Source organism: Monopterus albus, unplaced genomic scaffold (genome assembly GCF_001952655.1).
Source record: "Monopterus albus unplaced genomic scaffold, M_albus_1.0 scaffold16.1, whole genome shotgun sequence".
Classification (NCBI taxonomy): Eukaryota; Metazoa; Chordata; class Actinopteri; order Synbranchiformes; family Synbranchidae; genus Monopterus; species Monopterus albus.
The window spans coordinates 247,393-262,560 of NW_018127896.1; the positions used below are offsets into that span (position 1 = coordinate 247,393).

General features: G+C 43.2%; 1 protein-coding gene across 1 annotated transcript; it reads right to left on the reverse strand.

Annotated features, from left to right (window-relative positions):
• Positions 1 to 2,456: 2,456 nt before the first annotated feature.
• Positions 2,457 to 11,283, reverse strand: desmb (desmin b). Its single transcript, XM_020592038.1, has 9 exons — positions 10,604 to 11,283; positions 7,378 to 7,438; positions 7,097 to 7,192; positions 6,033 to 6,194; positions 5,660 to 5,785; positions 5,359 to 5,579; positions 4,872 to 4,915; positions 4,120 to 4,208; positions 2,457 to 3,397 (listed from the first exon to the last, which is right to left on the reverse strand). Exons 1-9 carry the CDS (start codon positions 11,167 to 11,169, stop codon positions 3,356 to 3,358), a joined length of 1,407 nt encoding a protein of 468 aa, XP_020447694.1. The 5' UTR covers positions 11,170 to 11,283; the 3' UTR covers positions 2,457 to 3,355.
• Positions 11,284 to 15,168: the final 3,885 nt, after the last annotated feature.

The following is a 15,168-nucleotide window of genomic DNA, read 5'->3' on the forward strand; positions in this document are numbered from 1 at the left end:
TCACCTTTTCTAGTACAAACCACCACTGGGTTTAAACACAATCCCTTGAGAAGATGAGATCCATATAATTAGGGCTGGGCTGATCCAAAATGCACATGTTTAACCCTTTACTAATTAGATTTTTATGAGAAAGCCCAGCTATCCATGTGGGTACCTGCTGACCATCAGTGTGGTGCAGAGGTCTGGCTCACCTCTTTTCACTGTCTCTCAGTAGATCCAGATCCATGCATGCACTTACACATACTCACAGGATTGAAGTGCACACCCAGAGCAGCCTGCTGTATCCAGCCTCGACCTATATGTCACCATTTCACATCAAACCAGATCAGGGATTGGAGTTTCAGTGCAAACCCGCCTCAGGTTCTAACACAGGCTTTATGAGAAAAATCAAAGCCAGCCCCAGATCAGTGTGCTATTCCTACTACAGGAGCAGCGGATTCCTAAGCCTGCAGGCCTCTTCAGCGTCTAATGGAGATCATCTATAGGGAAGTGAGGGCCCTGACATGCAAACAGGGATCCTTCATTTGCTTTCTGTGCCATGTGGACTATAAAAATATTCCTTGAATGGAGAGAGACATCTTTACTGTTGTTTTTAAAGGGTGGAAAGCCTTCCTCACCCTTGGTGCTGGACGATACACTACTGCTCTCTGAAGGCTGGGGAGTCTGTTTAAACGGGTGCCTTGCCCCTCCTTGGACTGGACTATTCAGCTGCCGGAGGAGTTACAGGCAGATCCCCCATCATTGGCTTGGTTTTGCATTAAATGCGATCACAGAAGGAGTTTTTCGGGGGGGAGGGGGCTAGCCAGGGAGCTACAACAAGCAGGGTAAAACATAATGAAGCCAAGTTGACTTGTTGTCTTCACAGATGCCTGGATTTGCATTTAGATGACTGAAAGAAGCCATATTTACACTGGCACCTTGTGAGGGCTCCCCCATATGGAAAAAGATTTAGAGGGTTTTCATGTATACAAGTGATTTTATTCATCTCTGCAATGAGAGTGATTACACTGCTAAACAGAGTAAAGGGAATATTTTAATCCTTAAGCATATAATAACTAAAAGATGCATCTCACTCTGTCCATCAGCTGGAAGCTGGCAGAGCAGCAGCCTCCTGTTTTGGTGGGCGGCCTTCTGCCTCGACCGGTTGGCGTGAGTGGATAGAGGAGAGAGAAAAGAAAAGCAAGAAGATAAAACAAACACAACAGACAATCAGACACTGGGCAGGTTGATGTGGCCGGTGACATGTAATGGTGGCACATAGATGCATGAAGAGAGAGGGGAGGGAAGGAGAGAACAGGAGAGAAACTCAGAGCATCATGGGGCCCCCCAGCAGCCTAGGCCTATAGCAGCATAACTAAGGGAAGGCTCAGGGTCACCTGATCCAGCCCTAACTATAAGCTTTATCAAAAAGGAACGTCTTAAGTCTAATCTTAAAGGTAGAGAGGGTGTCCGCCTCCCGAACTGAGACTGGGAGTTGGTTCCATAGGAGAGAAGCTTGATAGCTAAAGGCTCTGCCTCCCATTCTGCTTCTGTGGACTCTAGGAACCACAAGTAAACCTGCACTCTGAGAGCGAAGTGCTCTGTTAGGATGATAAGGCTCTATGAGGTCTTTAAGATACGATGGAGCCTTGTCATTAAGGGCTTTGTATGTTAGGAGAAGGATTTTCCAGGGAGCCAGTGGAGAGAAGCGAATGTAGGAGAGATATGATCTCTGGCTACTCAGTCTTCAGCTGTTAGCTCTGGTAGATCAGCTCCCTCTGTTTGTTTGGTGCTATGATTATTAAAACCACAGAAGAAGCCGGTGAAAACTGCTGGTCTTCTCTGCAGCAGTCAGATCTGTGCAGACTAGAACCAGGCTTAGTAAAGGGGATGAGGTGTCAGTGTAACTAGGGCTTTGACGTTCTGAGTGAACAGAGTGGTCCAGTGGCCAAACCAGTTGTACTTAGACCAACAGCTCCTTCCATCGTGTGCACTGATTTTTTTTTGTTTAGATCAACATAGCGTTTCTGTCAGCTGTGAACTGTGAACTCTTTCTTATTGTCTTTCTAAAGGAGCAGCAGCCTGTGCATGGGCTGTTGTGCAGTGCATTGGTGTTCATCTCTGGGACAGAGAAATGCATGATCTCCTCCCATCCTGTCCTGGCTCTGCCCCACGGGGCCTCGTCTGGCACCCTTCACCCTTCCATGTGCATCAGTGTGAAATGTGTACATAAAACACAGCACTTACTTTTTTGTTGTTTTTACCACTTTACCTCTTTATTTCAACAGGTTTTCTTAGAGTCGGTAGAGACATGTTGTTTTCCAGTGGGATGTATTTATTTGTTGATGTATTTATTTCTCATTTTGCAGTGTCATCATGGTGCCATGCTTTTTTAAACTGAATTATGACTGTGGTGATTAAAGCATGTGTACGATATGGTGTGTGAGAGTCGTCTTTGAAGGACACAGAGACACGAGTCAGCTGAATCCATGTTGCCTTTATTAGCGAATTTGAAAGTCACAGGGGATTAGCATGCCGCTGCCAGGGCGCCGCCTCCTCTCTGCCTCTTTTACCTCACACGACTTCTGCTTCTATCTCACGCTTCATCTCCACACACTCTCTAATCTCCTCCCCCATCTTCTCTGTGTCCCGGTGTTGATAAGCATAAACACATGCACCTTGCCTCATTGTCATCACGCTCCTGATCAGGACAAATTCTGCTGTATGTGAACGAAACCACACCACAACACAACAGTATAACTGTATTTTGGATCCACCTGTGCTCTTCATGTGCTGAAGAATGAAATGCAAAAGCAGAGGAGGTTTGTAATTGTTGTGAAATATTGGATTTCTGTGGCATTTAATTTAAGTTGCAGTGTATGAAGTGTGTGCCTGAAAAGCTTTTAGCCTTCTGAAGCCTGATGCGAACATTCAATGCAAAAGTATTTTGGCAATAAACTGCAAAAATCATCTGCTTCTTTGGCCTCAAACTTTTAACCTGAAGCTCTCTTGGTTCTAGTGCGGTGGTCTGTCCGAGTCTCTCTCGCTTCAAGATTTCTAGAAAATGTCTGAAAGAAGTTGATTTGTTTCACACAGGTTCAAATGTTGTGATTGCAGTGACAGACTGAGTGCTCAGAACAGAAATGACTTAATAAGATGGTTTCATGCAGCCTGTGCACCAAACGCTACATACATGTTGAAACATTCCAGATAAATAAACCCTGATACGTTACTTTAACTTCACTTCAAAGTGTAGGTCAGGTTTTTAAAGTCTCTGTTTGCTTTTCTTTCTGCATCTTCTTTGTGTGGGTTCTTCACCCGCCGGACTTGGTGAGGGACAGATGTTGGGGTCCTCTTCTTTGTCTTTTGCAGGTGTTTACATGATGTCTTGCTGATGCTGTGTCGACTCGCTGACGAGCTGAGGAGCAGAAACACAACAGTCAGAGTCCGTCTTTGAGGCTTTTCTGTGTGTTTTTAATTATTACAGGGTTTTCTTCACCGCAAGAAGTGGAAAACAGCAGCATGTCCCTCAGCCAAGTCAATAGAGCTGAGATTAAAGACAAACCAAAACAGGACAAGAACAACAATGCGCCTGGGATGTGTGTCTTGTGAGTTTCCACTCAGGTGGAGCAGGATGTTTGGCGGGTGCTTGTTGTCTGAACTAGTCGCTACATGTGTTGGGTCAAAAATGTCAGCATGTTGTGCAGCACAGGTCATTTTTACATCAGATTTCTTTTATGCCAAGGTCAGAGGTCAGCTGTACTACCAGGTATTACCAGGACAAGAGGCAGAGAGGTGAACAGTGGTCCAGTCTAACTGCTGGTCAGTGTAGACATAGGCCTGTTGAACTATTCTCTGAGCAGGTGTTTATGTTCACTGTTTTCTAGATGTTTGTTCTTCATGTGATTTTCTACCTAAGGTTACTTTCTGGAGCCAGTTTACCTTAGTAGATTAGAGCAGGGAGAACAAGAGGTGATGAGGTTAGCCTCAACCCACAGAGCTGCTATAGGACACCCAAGTTCTATCACTGTGAGATGTTTTTAATCAACTTAAACAATCTGGAGTTGTTCTGGTAAAACGACTGAAATGGCCTGCAGCAGCCCAACAAAGACGTCAGCTCTCAGTGTGTTGCTGCTCCACCTCTCCGCCGTGCGTCTCCATGGTCTTGATGAGGACAGTTTTCTTTGAATGCATCTCAGAGGAGCGCTGCTGGCGCTCAGGGCTCGTCTCTGTTCCAATCAGAAAATCAGACAAGGTCAATCAATATGTCTGTCCCTGATGTCTACACTGCAAAAAACATACATGGAAATATCAGCACAGTTATAAAAACATACTGTGAAATTACAAAATAAAAATAACAAGAAAGTCCTGCTGTGAATAACCACAATGTCCTGTTCCACACATTGAACTAGCAGACTTCCCAGCATGCATTGTGAAACGTTTAAACTTTTAAGTTACTTTTTTTTTTTCAAGATTGAAGAGCCCATTCATGGTGTGAGCTTTTTAAAGGAAAATACCTGGACTTCAAAGGTTAATATTTTTTTAACATGGAAAAAAATTTAAATACAAAAGATTTTCTATAAAAATAACTTTATACTGCTTGTTTATTTGAAGCACAGCTAAATAATCTGTTTTCAAAACCACTAAAAAAAACACTCACCCTCTAAAATATACAAGTTTTTAAGACTGTAAAATAGTGGCCTTTAATTGTTAAGTGTATTTGATGGAATACAAACTGATTATGAGGCCACTTCTTACAAGGTGAATTATTCTCCTGCAGGAAATATTACATTTTTGCATTTTACGCTCCCTTCATTGTGTTAATGAGGTCATGTTTTATTCTGCCTGTGCTGCTGCAGGGGCCTGATGTGTGCAGGGAACAGTGTTCGTACCTTGGAAGCTCAGGGTGGAGTAGGTCTGCACAGGCAAGGTGATCCTGCACACACACACACACACACACACACATAACATGCAATTGATGAGTGGCACAAACATGACACATCATCCAGTTTGACTGTTTCATCTCAGTGAGTCATTCTATAATTCTATTCCAGTTTCTAGCTGCACTAGTTCTAGTTTTTAAAGCATTATTTCTCCTTCTAATCTGTTCAACCCACTCTCTCTTTCCAGGACAAACACACTTTCTACAATTAAACCTTCTTTTCATACAAATTGACACACACACTCTCACAATCTTATTATTGTCCCACTTGTAAAAGGTAAAAGAAAGTACAGATGGTCAGGAAGAGGGGGACATTGAAGCTTTCTCACTGGATTCACAGATTTTTAATTATTAACAGAATATACAGTCATGATATATGTTTTGTTCCAGATGTGGTCACAGAAAACCTAAAGTTTGTCTCTGGGCTCCAGCATCACCTGCTCTCCTCCCCTTCCAGCAGCTTCCTGTAGGTGGCGATCTCCACATCCAGGGCCATCTTGACATTGAGCAGGTCCTGGTATTCACGGAGGTGGCGTGCCATCTCATCTTTCATGTTGGCGATCTCAGCCTCCAGCCGGGCGATGGTGTCCTGGAAGCTGCTGGCGTCGTGCCCGTGACGATCCTCCATGTCCCGCATCTGCCTCATAAGGGACTCGTTCTGGGTTTGGCGAAGAGAAGAGGAGTCACAGTGGGGCCTAAAGCTACAGAAATGAAAGAGAGCACAAGTGTGTGACGTACAGTGCCTTTGAGCGAGTCGATCTCACAGGTGTAAGCCTGAATCTGGTGTCTGAACTCCATGGTCTCCTGCCTGGCCTGCTTCAAGGCCTCGTTGTTCTTACTCACTGCCTGGTTCAGGTCAGACACCTGCAAAGACAGAGGTCAAAGGTCAGGTGCCACTTATTCCCTCCATTATTATTACTAAAGCTGTTTCTAGCACCGCTACCTTTGTTATAAAGCTGCACACAGACTGCTTTGGAGTGCATGTGCATTTCCTTCAACTTTGAAAGTGCATTTCCATTTTCTGCTAAAACTTCGTACTTTGACTTAACCACATTTTCAGAGGCACATATAAACTGTAGTAATATATAATGTGCATCTCTTTGTGTCTCACCTTGGACTTGTACCACTCCTCGGCCTCAGCGATGTTCTTGGCGGCGATGCCTTCATACTGGGCTCTGATGTCCCTCAGTGCCGCCGTCAGGTCCGGCTTGGACGTGTCCATCTGGATCTGAACCTGAGTCTCCTGCATCTGGGCCTGCAGCTCGTGGATCTCCTGTGGGACAAGGAAGATAGACGTCAGGTTTGGTAAGCAAGTGTGTGTGTTCGGTGGGGGCAGCAACCAACCAGTAACATTTATGGGAACTGATGGACAACATGACAGCTCCCAGAATTGAAGCCGCTGTCTGTGTGTTTTACACCCTAAAGCTTGCTGTCGACTGCAAAGGTATCATCAATTAGATTTCTTTCTAACAGCCCAACGTGATCACGTGTTGGACAGCCAGATCTTGATTTATTCAGACTTTAATGTGGTCAGGGCCACAAAAGCATCTTCACTGACAGTTGTTGCTTTGTGATCGTCCTTCACCTGATATCAGTCCTAAAAGCTGCGAATGCTGTAGAAATCATTTGTCGGGTCTCATCAGCCTTCAGGCTGGAAACAGCCAGTTCAGCTGTACATCTGCTGTGGGAGATGTCAGAGCTGTTCAGACCTGTCTTCAGCCACATGCAAGTTTTGTGTGTGACACTCCGGACTTTCCCAGTCTATCTCTTGTTTGTCAAACAGGCAGAGTGCAGCACAGTTGAACAGAGGACAGCAACAGGATCACAACAAAGTCTGTGAGATTTCAGTTTTTCCAGATGCCTTGTGATGCCTTTACACTGTGCGTCACCTGTTTCTCTGTGGACTTGGATCTCGTCAATTCTGACTGTCTGTCTGAGGCGACCACTGCCTGTTTGCTTCCGTCTGCCTGTCTGGTGTTTCCTAACATTGTGACAGGAGGCCATGGTGTGACGGGCTCTGTGGTGCAGCAGAGATCTGGGCCAGGTGTCCTTTGTGCCTGACAGCAGCTGGGAGTTGACACTTGACCTCTTCTCTGACTCCTGTTCTTCATATGTGTTTGTTAAATTTAACTAATGTTATTGTTTTGTAATTTTGCTGTTATTATTTCAGTCTACCTCTTCATGGATCTTCTTTAGGAAGGCGATCTCCTCCTGCAGCGTCTCGATGCGTCGCTCCAGGTCCAGACGAGCCAGAGTGGCAGCGTCCACATCCTGCAGCAGTGTGGGCAGTCAGTCAGTGAACACTTTGGTATTCCATTCACACATTACACAGTGTATTTTAGTCCAAACCTGTGCTTACCCTAGTTGCAAAGCATGTGCTCAACATTTACAATAACCTTTTTTTCTAGTCTGTTTCATGTTGTGGAAGTAAAAACTGAATGTTGTGCAGGACTCACCGCTCTGAAAGCAGCCAGGTTGTTTTCTGCTTCCTCCTTTTGGAGAATCTCCTCCTGCAGTCTGGACCAGGTCAGAGCCACAGAGACAGACAGATCATCAACTCACTGACTTATGAGTTCACGACTCTAATTACAGGTCTCCCTGTAATTAGAGCCAGAGTGCTCTGTTCTTACACTGTGAAACATCATGCTAGAACTTAGTGGAGTCAGTGTTTTCTTTCTCATTAACTGAACATAAATACATATGGTACAATTTATTAATTTTGAGGTAACTCGACTGAAAATGTCTACTTTTTTACAGACATAAACTTATCAACATGACTTCTTCTGAAATCAGATGCAAAGAAACCATCGGGAGAAGCCAATTAACTAAAAACAAATGAAAAATGACAGTCACCAAACAAGTGGCCACAACTAAATATAGATAGAGAATAGCAAAAAAAAAGGCACAAAATAATAAAATACCTGTTTAAAACCACTAAATAAAGACATAAAACTCTCTTTCAGTCTGGGGTTTTTGTCTGTGTAGGAAGGTCGGGGCCCAGTGTATCCTCATCCATCCATGAGTGGAGTGCTGGTACAAAGTTGTGAGAAAAGACTAGACAAATCTAAGGTACTCAAGTACCTTAGATTTGTACTTAATTACTCTCTACCACTGAACCAAACTGGCAATGAAAGGGTAAATCACAGAGACAAAGAGAACGGACAGATCATTAGAGATGCTTCAGACATGTGCAAGCTCTTTCCTCTCCTTTTATAGTGTAAACACAAGCTCTAGCTTTGGGCGAACTCGTGCACCAACGCTTTAGTCATCCAGTATTTTTATAGTCAAACATCCCAGAAAGTATCCAGACTCAGGGGAGCAGGCACAACTTAGAGCGTGTTGTGTGTGTTGCAAACAGAAGCTCATTGTCATGTCTAAATCTGAACTGCTGATGAAACTACACACTGTAGAAACACTATGAACAAGTATTAGGTAAACATTTTCTTTTATGTGGGAATTTCAAAAAGGCAATTCATGCTTCTACCAGCTCTAGTCTTGATTACAGTAATGCCTTGTATGCTGGGGTTTCATGTCAATCCCTAGCCCGTCTCCAGTCTTTTCAGAATGCAGCTGCTCGCCTACTAACAAATACATGGGAACATGAGCACCTAAGGCCCATTTTGGCTGCACCACATTGGCTTCCTGTCTGTTATAGAGTCATTTTTAAGATCTTATTGTTTGTTTTTAAAGCACTGCATAGTCTCTGAGCTCATACAAGTTTATAATCCTGAACAAATGCTAAGATCCGCTAATCAGGTCAAGATCAAGATCAAGAGGTCAAGAATCTTTATTGTCATTATACATAGCACAATGAAATTTTTTCTGGCAGCTTTTGGCTTAAAAGACACATTATTTACATAAATAACACAAAATTGCATAAGTCAATATAAGATATGAACAAATAAAGGAGGATGTATGGGACCTAATCAGGTCAGCAGCATGTTAGCAGCAAAAGATGGTAGTAACATTATAAAGTGCAGCTCAGTGCAAATCTCAGTCTTTAGGAAGAGGTGTGAGCATGGGTGTGTGTCTGCAGAGGTCCGGTGTTCTGTCTGTGTTTGTCCATAGGGGGGAGGTTGTGTGTGTGACTGGGGGTTAGGGAGGTGATTGATTTCACAGCTCTGAGGAAGAAGCTGTGTCTCAGTCTGTTTGTTTTAGTCTTTATATTCCTGTACCTTTTCCTGGAGGGATGTCAGGTACTTCTCAACATTCCCAGATCTAGACTGAAATCCTGTGGAGATGGAGCATTTGTAGTGATGTGTCCTAAGCTCTGGGACAACTTTCCTATGGATCCTAGATCCTCTTTGGATCTAAGTATTTTTAGATCTTGTCTTAAGACCTATTTATTTGCACAGACATTTAAATCCAGTCAGAGTTAGGTGGCTGTTGGCATTAATGTTTATGCATTTTAACAATTTTATGATTTTAATGTTATTGTGAAGCACTTTGTAACCTGGTGGTTTTACATACATTTTTCTTGCTTGATTCTTGTGTTCCTCACTTTAATGTTGCAGCCTGTAAATGATGAGCTAATATTTATGATTTTATGTACTGCTTGGTAGCGTGTGAATTTCCCACCAGGGATCAGTAAGTCTGATCTTATCTTCACCTGTAATAATAAGTCATTGTTTATTTCTTTGTTATGTTTTGTATTCTGAATTTGCAAAGTAACTGCAGTAGTCAGATAAATGTAATGCAAGAAAAGGTACATAAAATGTTGTGAAATTAAAGCATAAAGTATCATTAAAAGATAATACTCAAACTACCTCAAGGTTACCCTTCAGTACAGTACTTACTACAGTGAATGTACTTTGTTGCTTTCTACTACAGGTGGTGTTCCTAATATTCTGAACCTCTCATGGCTGTAAATGTGGACACCAAAACAAACTACCAGTATAAAAAGTAAAGGTACGGGTACAAATTTGCACCCTTCAGTGTAAAATTCACAAAAATGCAGGCGCTTTAGATGAAAATTTGTAGTTGTAAAGATTTGTAAAGAACTACAAATATGTCTGCATGCAGTCCCCGCCCCCAAATGCTGAATTAACCAATAGCGGCCCTCTAAAGTCTGGGTTGTGTATATGTTGTTATATAAGCTTCTGTGTGTTGTTACCTGTAAAACACAGTAATGTGACTTGTAAAATGGACAAAAACACACATAACACTGGCACGATTCTTTAAAATCAAGGGCCTGTGTCAGGCTCTAAAAATACACAACAAACAGCAGACAACAGCCGGTCTCCCCCACGCATGTGCATCATCTCATCTCGCCATTCATCCACACGTGTGACTCAGCAGCACATCACAGAGACATGGCTCAGTGTGTGTGTCACACACACACACACACACACCTGGTCGGCTCCAGTTCACTGCCTCCTTAGTCAGCGCTTTTCTGCATTTGTGTTATTTTGTTTTTGCAAACTCATGTTCCTCATTGCCAGCCTTTCTCTCTCTCTCACACACACACACACATAGTCACACACACAAACAGTACACGCTGAGATGCACAGACATGTCTACAGATGCATAGCCCCCAGCCCCTTTCTCAAACCCTGACAGTGTGAGGACTGGACATGTCATCACAATGTACAGATGTCCTCACAACGATGGTAGTGAGCTAAAATAGGACACACAGTTCAACTCACACACCTGTTCTTAAAGAAACACACACGCTCCTCCCACCTGAGTTTGAGCTTGTCCAGGTCATCAGCCAGGTTGTCCTGCTCCACCTCTATGCGTGACCTCTGATTGGTCAAGATCTCCACCTGCCTCCTCAGCTCACTCATCTCTTCCTCATACAGGTCAGCGATATGTGTTGGCTCGCGGCCTCGCAGACGCTCCACCTCCACCACCAATGCCTGGTTCTGTTGCTCCAGGAATCGGACCTTCTCAATATAACTGGCAAAGCGGTCATTCAGGTGCTGCAGCTCAGCCTTCTCATTGGTGCGGGTGGTCAGGAACTCTTGGTTGAGGGCATCAGCCAGGCTGAAGTCCAGCGTCTCACCCATGCCAGCATAGGAGCGTGCCCGTGATGTTGCCAGTGGCCTGCCATAGCAGCTGGAGGAGAGGTGGTAGGCCGGTCTCGAGCTGGTCCGGGTCATCTCATACACCCTGGAGGTCACACGACCCCCGGCACCGCCACTGTGGCCCAGCAGCGAGCGGTTGAGAGAGGGTGAGGCGTAGGCACCGTGGCCAAAGGTGCGGCGGTAGGAGGAGGCTGTTTGGGCAGAAGAGCTGTAGGAAGCCATGTTGGAGGACACACAGAGCCTGGAGAGGGCTGCGGCAGAGAGGAGCACTGAAGAAGAGCCTACTGCCCCTGGCTATTTGTAGCTGCCCCCTCCCTCAGTTTGTACCCACGCCTCTCAGGGAACCACCCCTGTGTCTCTCCGACTTGTTCTCATCTCTCTCCCTCTTTGTCCCTCGCTTTCCTTTCCTGTTCTCTTTTTTGTTTCTTTCTCCTTCACTTCTCCATCTACTTGTTCTTTTTCTATCATCCTCCCTCTCTGCAACTCTTCATCTTTTCCTCTGTTTCCTTCATCCCTCTTCCCTCCGTTCTTTCTTTTCCTATGTTCCTCCCTCCCTTTCATCCTCTATGTAGCTCAGTGCATTGTGTTGCAGAAGAAGACAGAGTCAAGTTTGACATTTTGGCCAGAAGCCTCTGTGTCTTGGGCTCCTGCTGTGTCACACCTGCAGTGTGGCTCTGGATGAATTGTGGTTCTTCTCACAGCTTCAACAAAATGCAAGGGGCTGCAATCATGAAGTGTCGCTTCAGGTACCAAAGTATGATCACGGAGCCCTGTGTGTGCAGACTGTCTTATATTGTATTTGTTTCCTCAAACATCTACAGACAAACAGGGTCCACAGGACACGAGGGGTCACTGACTGGTCTGATGAGGATGACCATGATATGAATCAGATGCTGTGGCCTTCACAGTCATTAGGTCTCAGCCCAGGTGAACAGCTGTGGGAGATGTTGGAGCGACGTGTTAGACAGCGTCTCCACCACCATCATTAAAACACCACATGAGGGAGCATCTGTTAAAAGAACGGTGTTCATTCATCCAGGAGCATTCAGAGACTTAGAGAGTCAAGGTGAAGCTGTTCTGGTGGAGGCCCAGCACCTCACTGAGACTCTGTGCTGGGTCGTCCTGTCATTTGTTACTTGCCTGTTTCATGAGAAAACCTCTGTGACATCATGCCATAGCAATGTGAGGAGGTACAGACAGTGGCTCTCAAAGCTCTGTTGTTAATGACAGCACACAAGGGGGACGAGCTTCATCTAACCTGCCTTAAAAAGGAAAACTATCCCAACTTAAGACATACAGTGGTGCAGCCTGTGCCTGCAGCAGAAAAAAGCCCCCGTTCCCAAACAGTATGTGTGATAGTGAAGTGGTTGTAAGGGGAGGGTTCCTGTGCTCGCAATCGAACTCTGTTTTCAACCAGTGTTCCCCTTTTTCTACCCAGTCTGACATAAGTCTTTTTCTTGCAACTCTTTTTGAAGTTATTAGTTAAACATTCTGAGAGTAAAACAACCAGCTGAGAAATGTCACAGAATCTGTAGGTTTCAAAACTTTTTTTTAATTATGTAGTGACAGTCACTGATCCAGATTGAAGTGAAGCCTTTAGCAGCATTACACACAGACTCTCAGCTCCAAGCCTTTATTTAGTGAGCAGTGCTCTTTATATAAAATACAACAAGTGTGACAAATTACAGTAATAAAACCAAAGACACAAACATGACAGGTAGAAACACCACAAAGTCATGAGAGAGGGAGAATGAGTACTGCCTGTGACAGCAGACACCTTAACAGTATATGAGCACTGACACTTGTCTATATTAATCATAATACATGATGTAATAAACAGTATGCCTTAATAGATGATCTAGTATGATACAGAATACCATTGGATAAAGTAGAAGTGTGACTCATCTGGAGAATTAAAGATTTTAAACATTTAAAATCCTGCTGTAATTACACTCACTTCATCTTCTCACCATTAGCCAGTCACCTCCCAGTCACCTCAGTCATTATGAGGCACCACACCTTTGTGGTTAGAATAATAAATGTGGAGCTGTTTGTGTAGCCTTGTGCATTTCAGTGTGGTGAAAACAGCCTCCACTGTGATCACATAGGTGAACCGACACCTCTGTGACCCAACTTGAATACGATCACCTTCATGAAGGAAGATTTACTGCAGGACTGTTGGGTTAGTCTGAAACAGGTGTTCCTAATAAACTGACCACTGGGTGTAGTATATTGTGGTTTATGCAGGCAGGCATTGTTGGAGCACAGTCCCACCAGTAAGCCACTGGTGTCTGTAGAGAAGCTCCCACAGCTCCCAGTATGTTGCAGGCTCCAAATGCAGCCTGTGGCTCTCTTGACTATTAATAGACCCTGAATGTGTGTTTTCATTTCCGGCCTTCCTCAAGAGCAGGACAGGCGACAGGAGCTAGCAGCTGAAGTAAACAGTTCTTTGTCCTTGTCTCCCTCTCCTCCTCCTCTTCCTCTTCCTCTTCCTCTTCCTCTTCCTCCTCCTCCTCCTCCCTGGGTGTTCAGGACTATATAAGGCTAAGGCTGGTTCCTGCTAATACAAAGATAAATGGCTGCATGAGGTCAGAAAGAGGATTTAATAATAGTAAGAAAAATGATCAAATAAGTACATAATTAGACTTAGTAATTGTGTTTAATGGAAGATTTCTCATCACTGGGATTAGAAAAATGTGGCACTACTGTCCAGTGGAACTCCATTATAACACTACAAGCAGTCCAAATAAGGTGTGTTTAGTCGATGCTCTCTGTAGTGACTTGTATAGTGGACTGTCATACTGTACATAGAATAGCCATATAAAATAAGAATTTAGACAATTTTATAATTCAGTTTGATGTTTTCTTAGTTGATTTTTTTTATTGCAAGACAAGAGATAGAACAATAACAGGACAAAACAAGAAGAAAGAAACCAGAACAAAGACAACCACTAAAGAACCATCCCAGTCTCTTTAAAAATAATATAATCACATATTTAAGAACATATGGAAAATTTATATCATAGTTATCTGTCAAAAATCAAACTAAATTTTATTTAGATAGTACTTTCACATCGGTTTGTGACAATAAATTTGAACTTAAAAAGTAAATTAGTGCACAAAACAATTTAAATGATTAAAAAAATGTAACTGTTAAAACAAAACACATGAAATATGTAAGTGGGAATAAACCTTGTAAGTATAAATGTAGAAACACAAAGGAATAAAGAGTTTAAAAAGGTTGTTTAAAATATTCTAATCCAATGTCACATAGGTTTTAGGATTGGTTGTGACATAGCCTATCAGAGATTAAATGACCCTAAGGTATTTTAAAAAAAGTTATAGTTGCAAAATCTGAAAATTTAATGAGTAAAAAATGGACTCTGCACTGTTCCATGCTGGTGTGTGATCACACTGGGGAAGCATGTAAAGCTGCTTTCTCAGACTTCCACTTTTAATAGCTTGTTCACATTTTAGTTCCAGTGAAGTATGATTTGGATGAGCCTAGGGGAATTTCTTTAGCAAGTGATTATACTGGTGCATGATGATAATTGTTGCCTTAATTATGTAATGAAGCTGTAAGTCCTTAGTAACCACTGCATCCCAATTCTGGATCACAGCAATGTGACAGGCAGTTTTTCTTTGAAGGGGACTTACATGTATACTTCAGGGTGAATGTTATTTTTAGTTTTAATTTTACTGACAATATCAAGCTTTATGTAGCAACAAATTTGTTCCTCTCTAGTTAAAACTCAGAAATCGAATGTCCTTGCAGACCCTTAACTCCATCCTGTATGTCCGATATGGTCTGAAGTTGCCTGATAATGTTTTGCAGCTTTTTGGCACATCAGCTCCTTATTCATTTAAGTCAGCTCCCTCAGTTGCTGAACCCACCATAGAAAGATGACCTACTCTTTCTGTGAGCCAGCACTGCGTGTGTGTAGAGGGGGGTCTGAATAAAACAAACAATAAAATCTCAGAATCTGCTTTACTGTCCAGGTGTGTCGGACACACGAGGAATTTGACTCTGGTACATCGGCTCTTAATGTGTATGTACATATCCCCATGCAAGGGGCAAGAAAACAGTAAACCAGCATAAGGCTGTGTAGTATAAAAAAATAGACAGTATTAACAAGCAACAGACAGTGCAAACAATGCAAAATAAACAGTATAAACAGGCAGTAAACAATGCAGACAGACAAAGGAATGTTCATTGCGAAA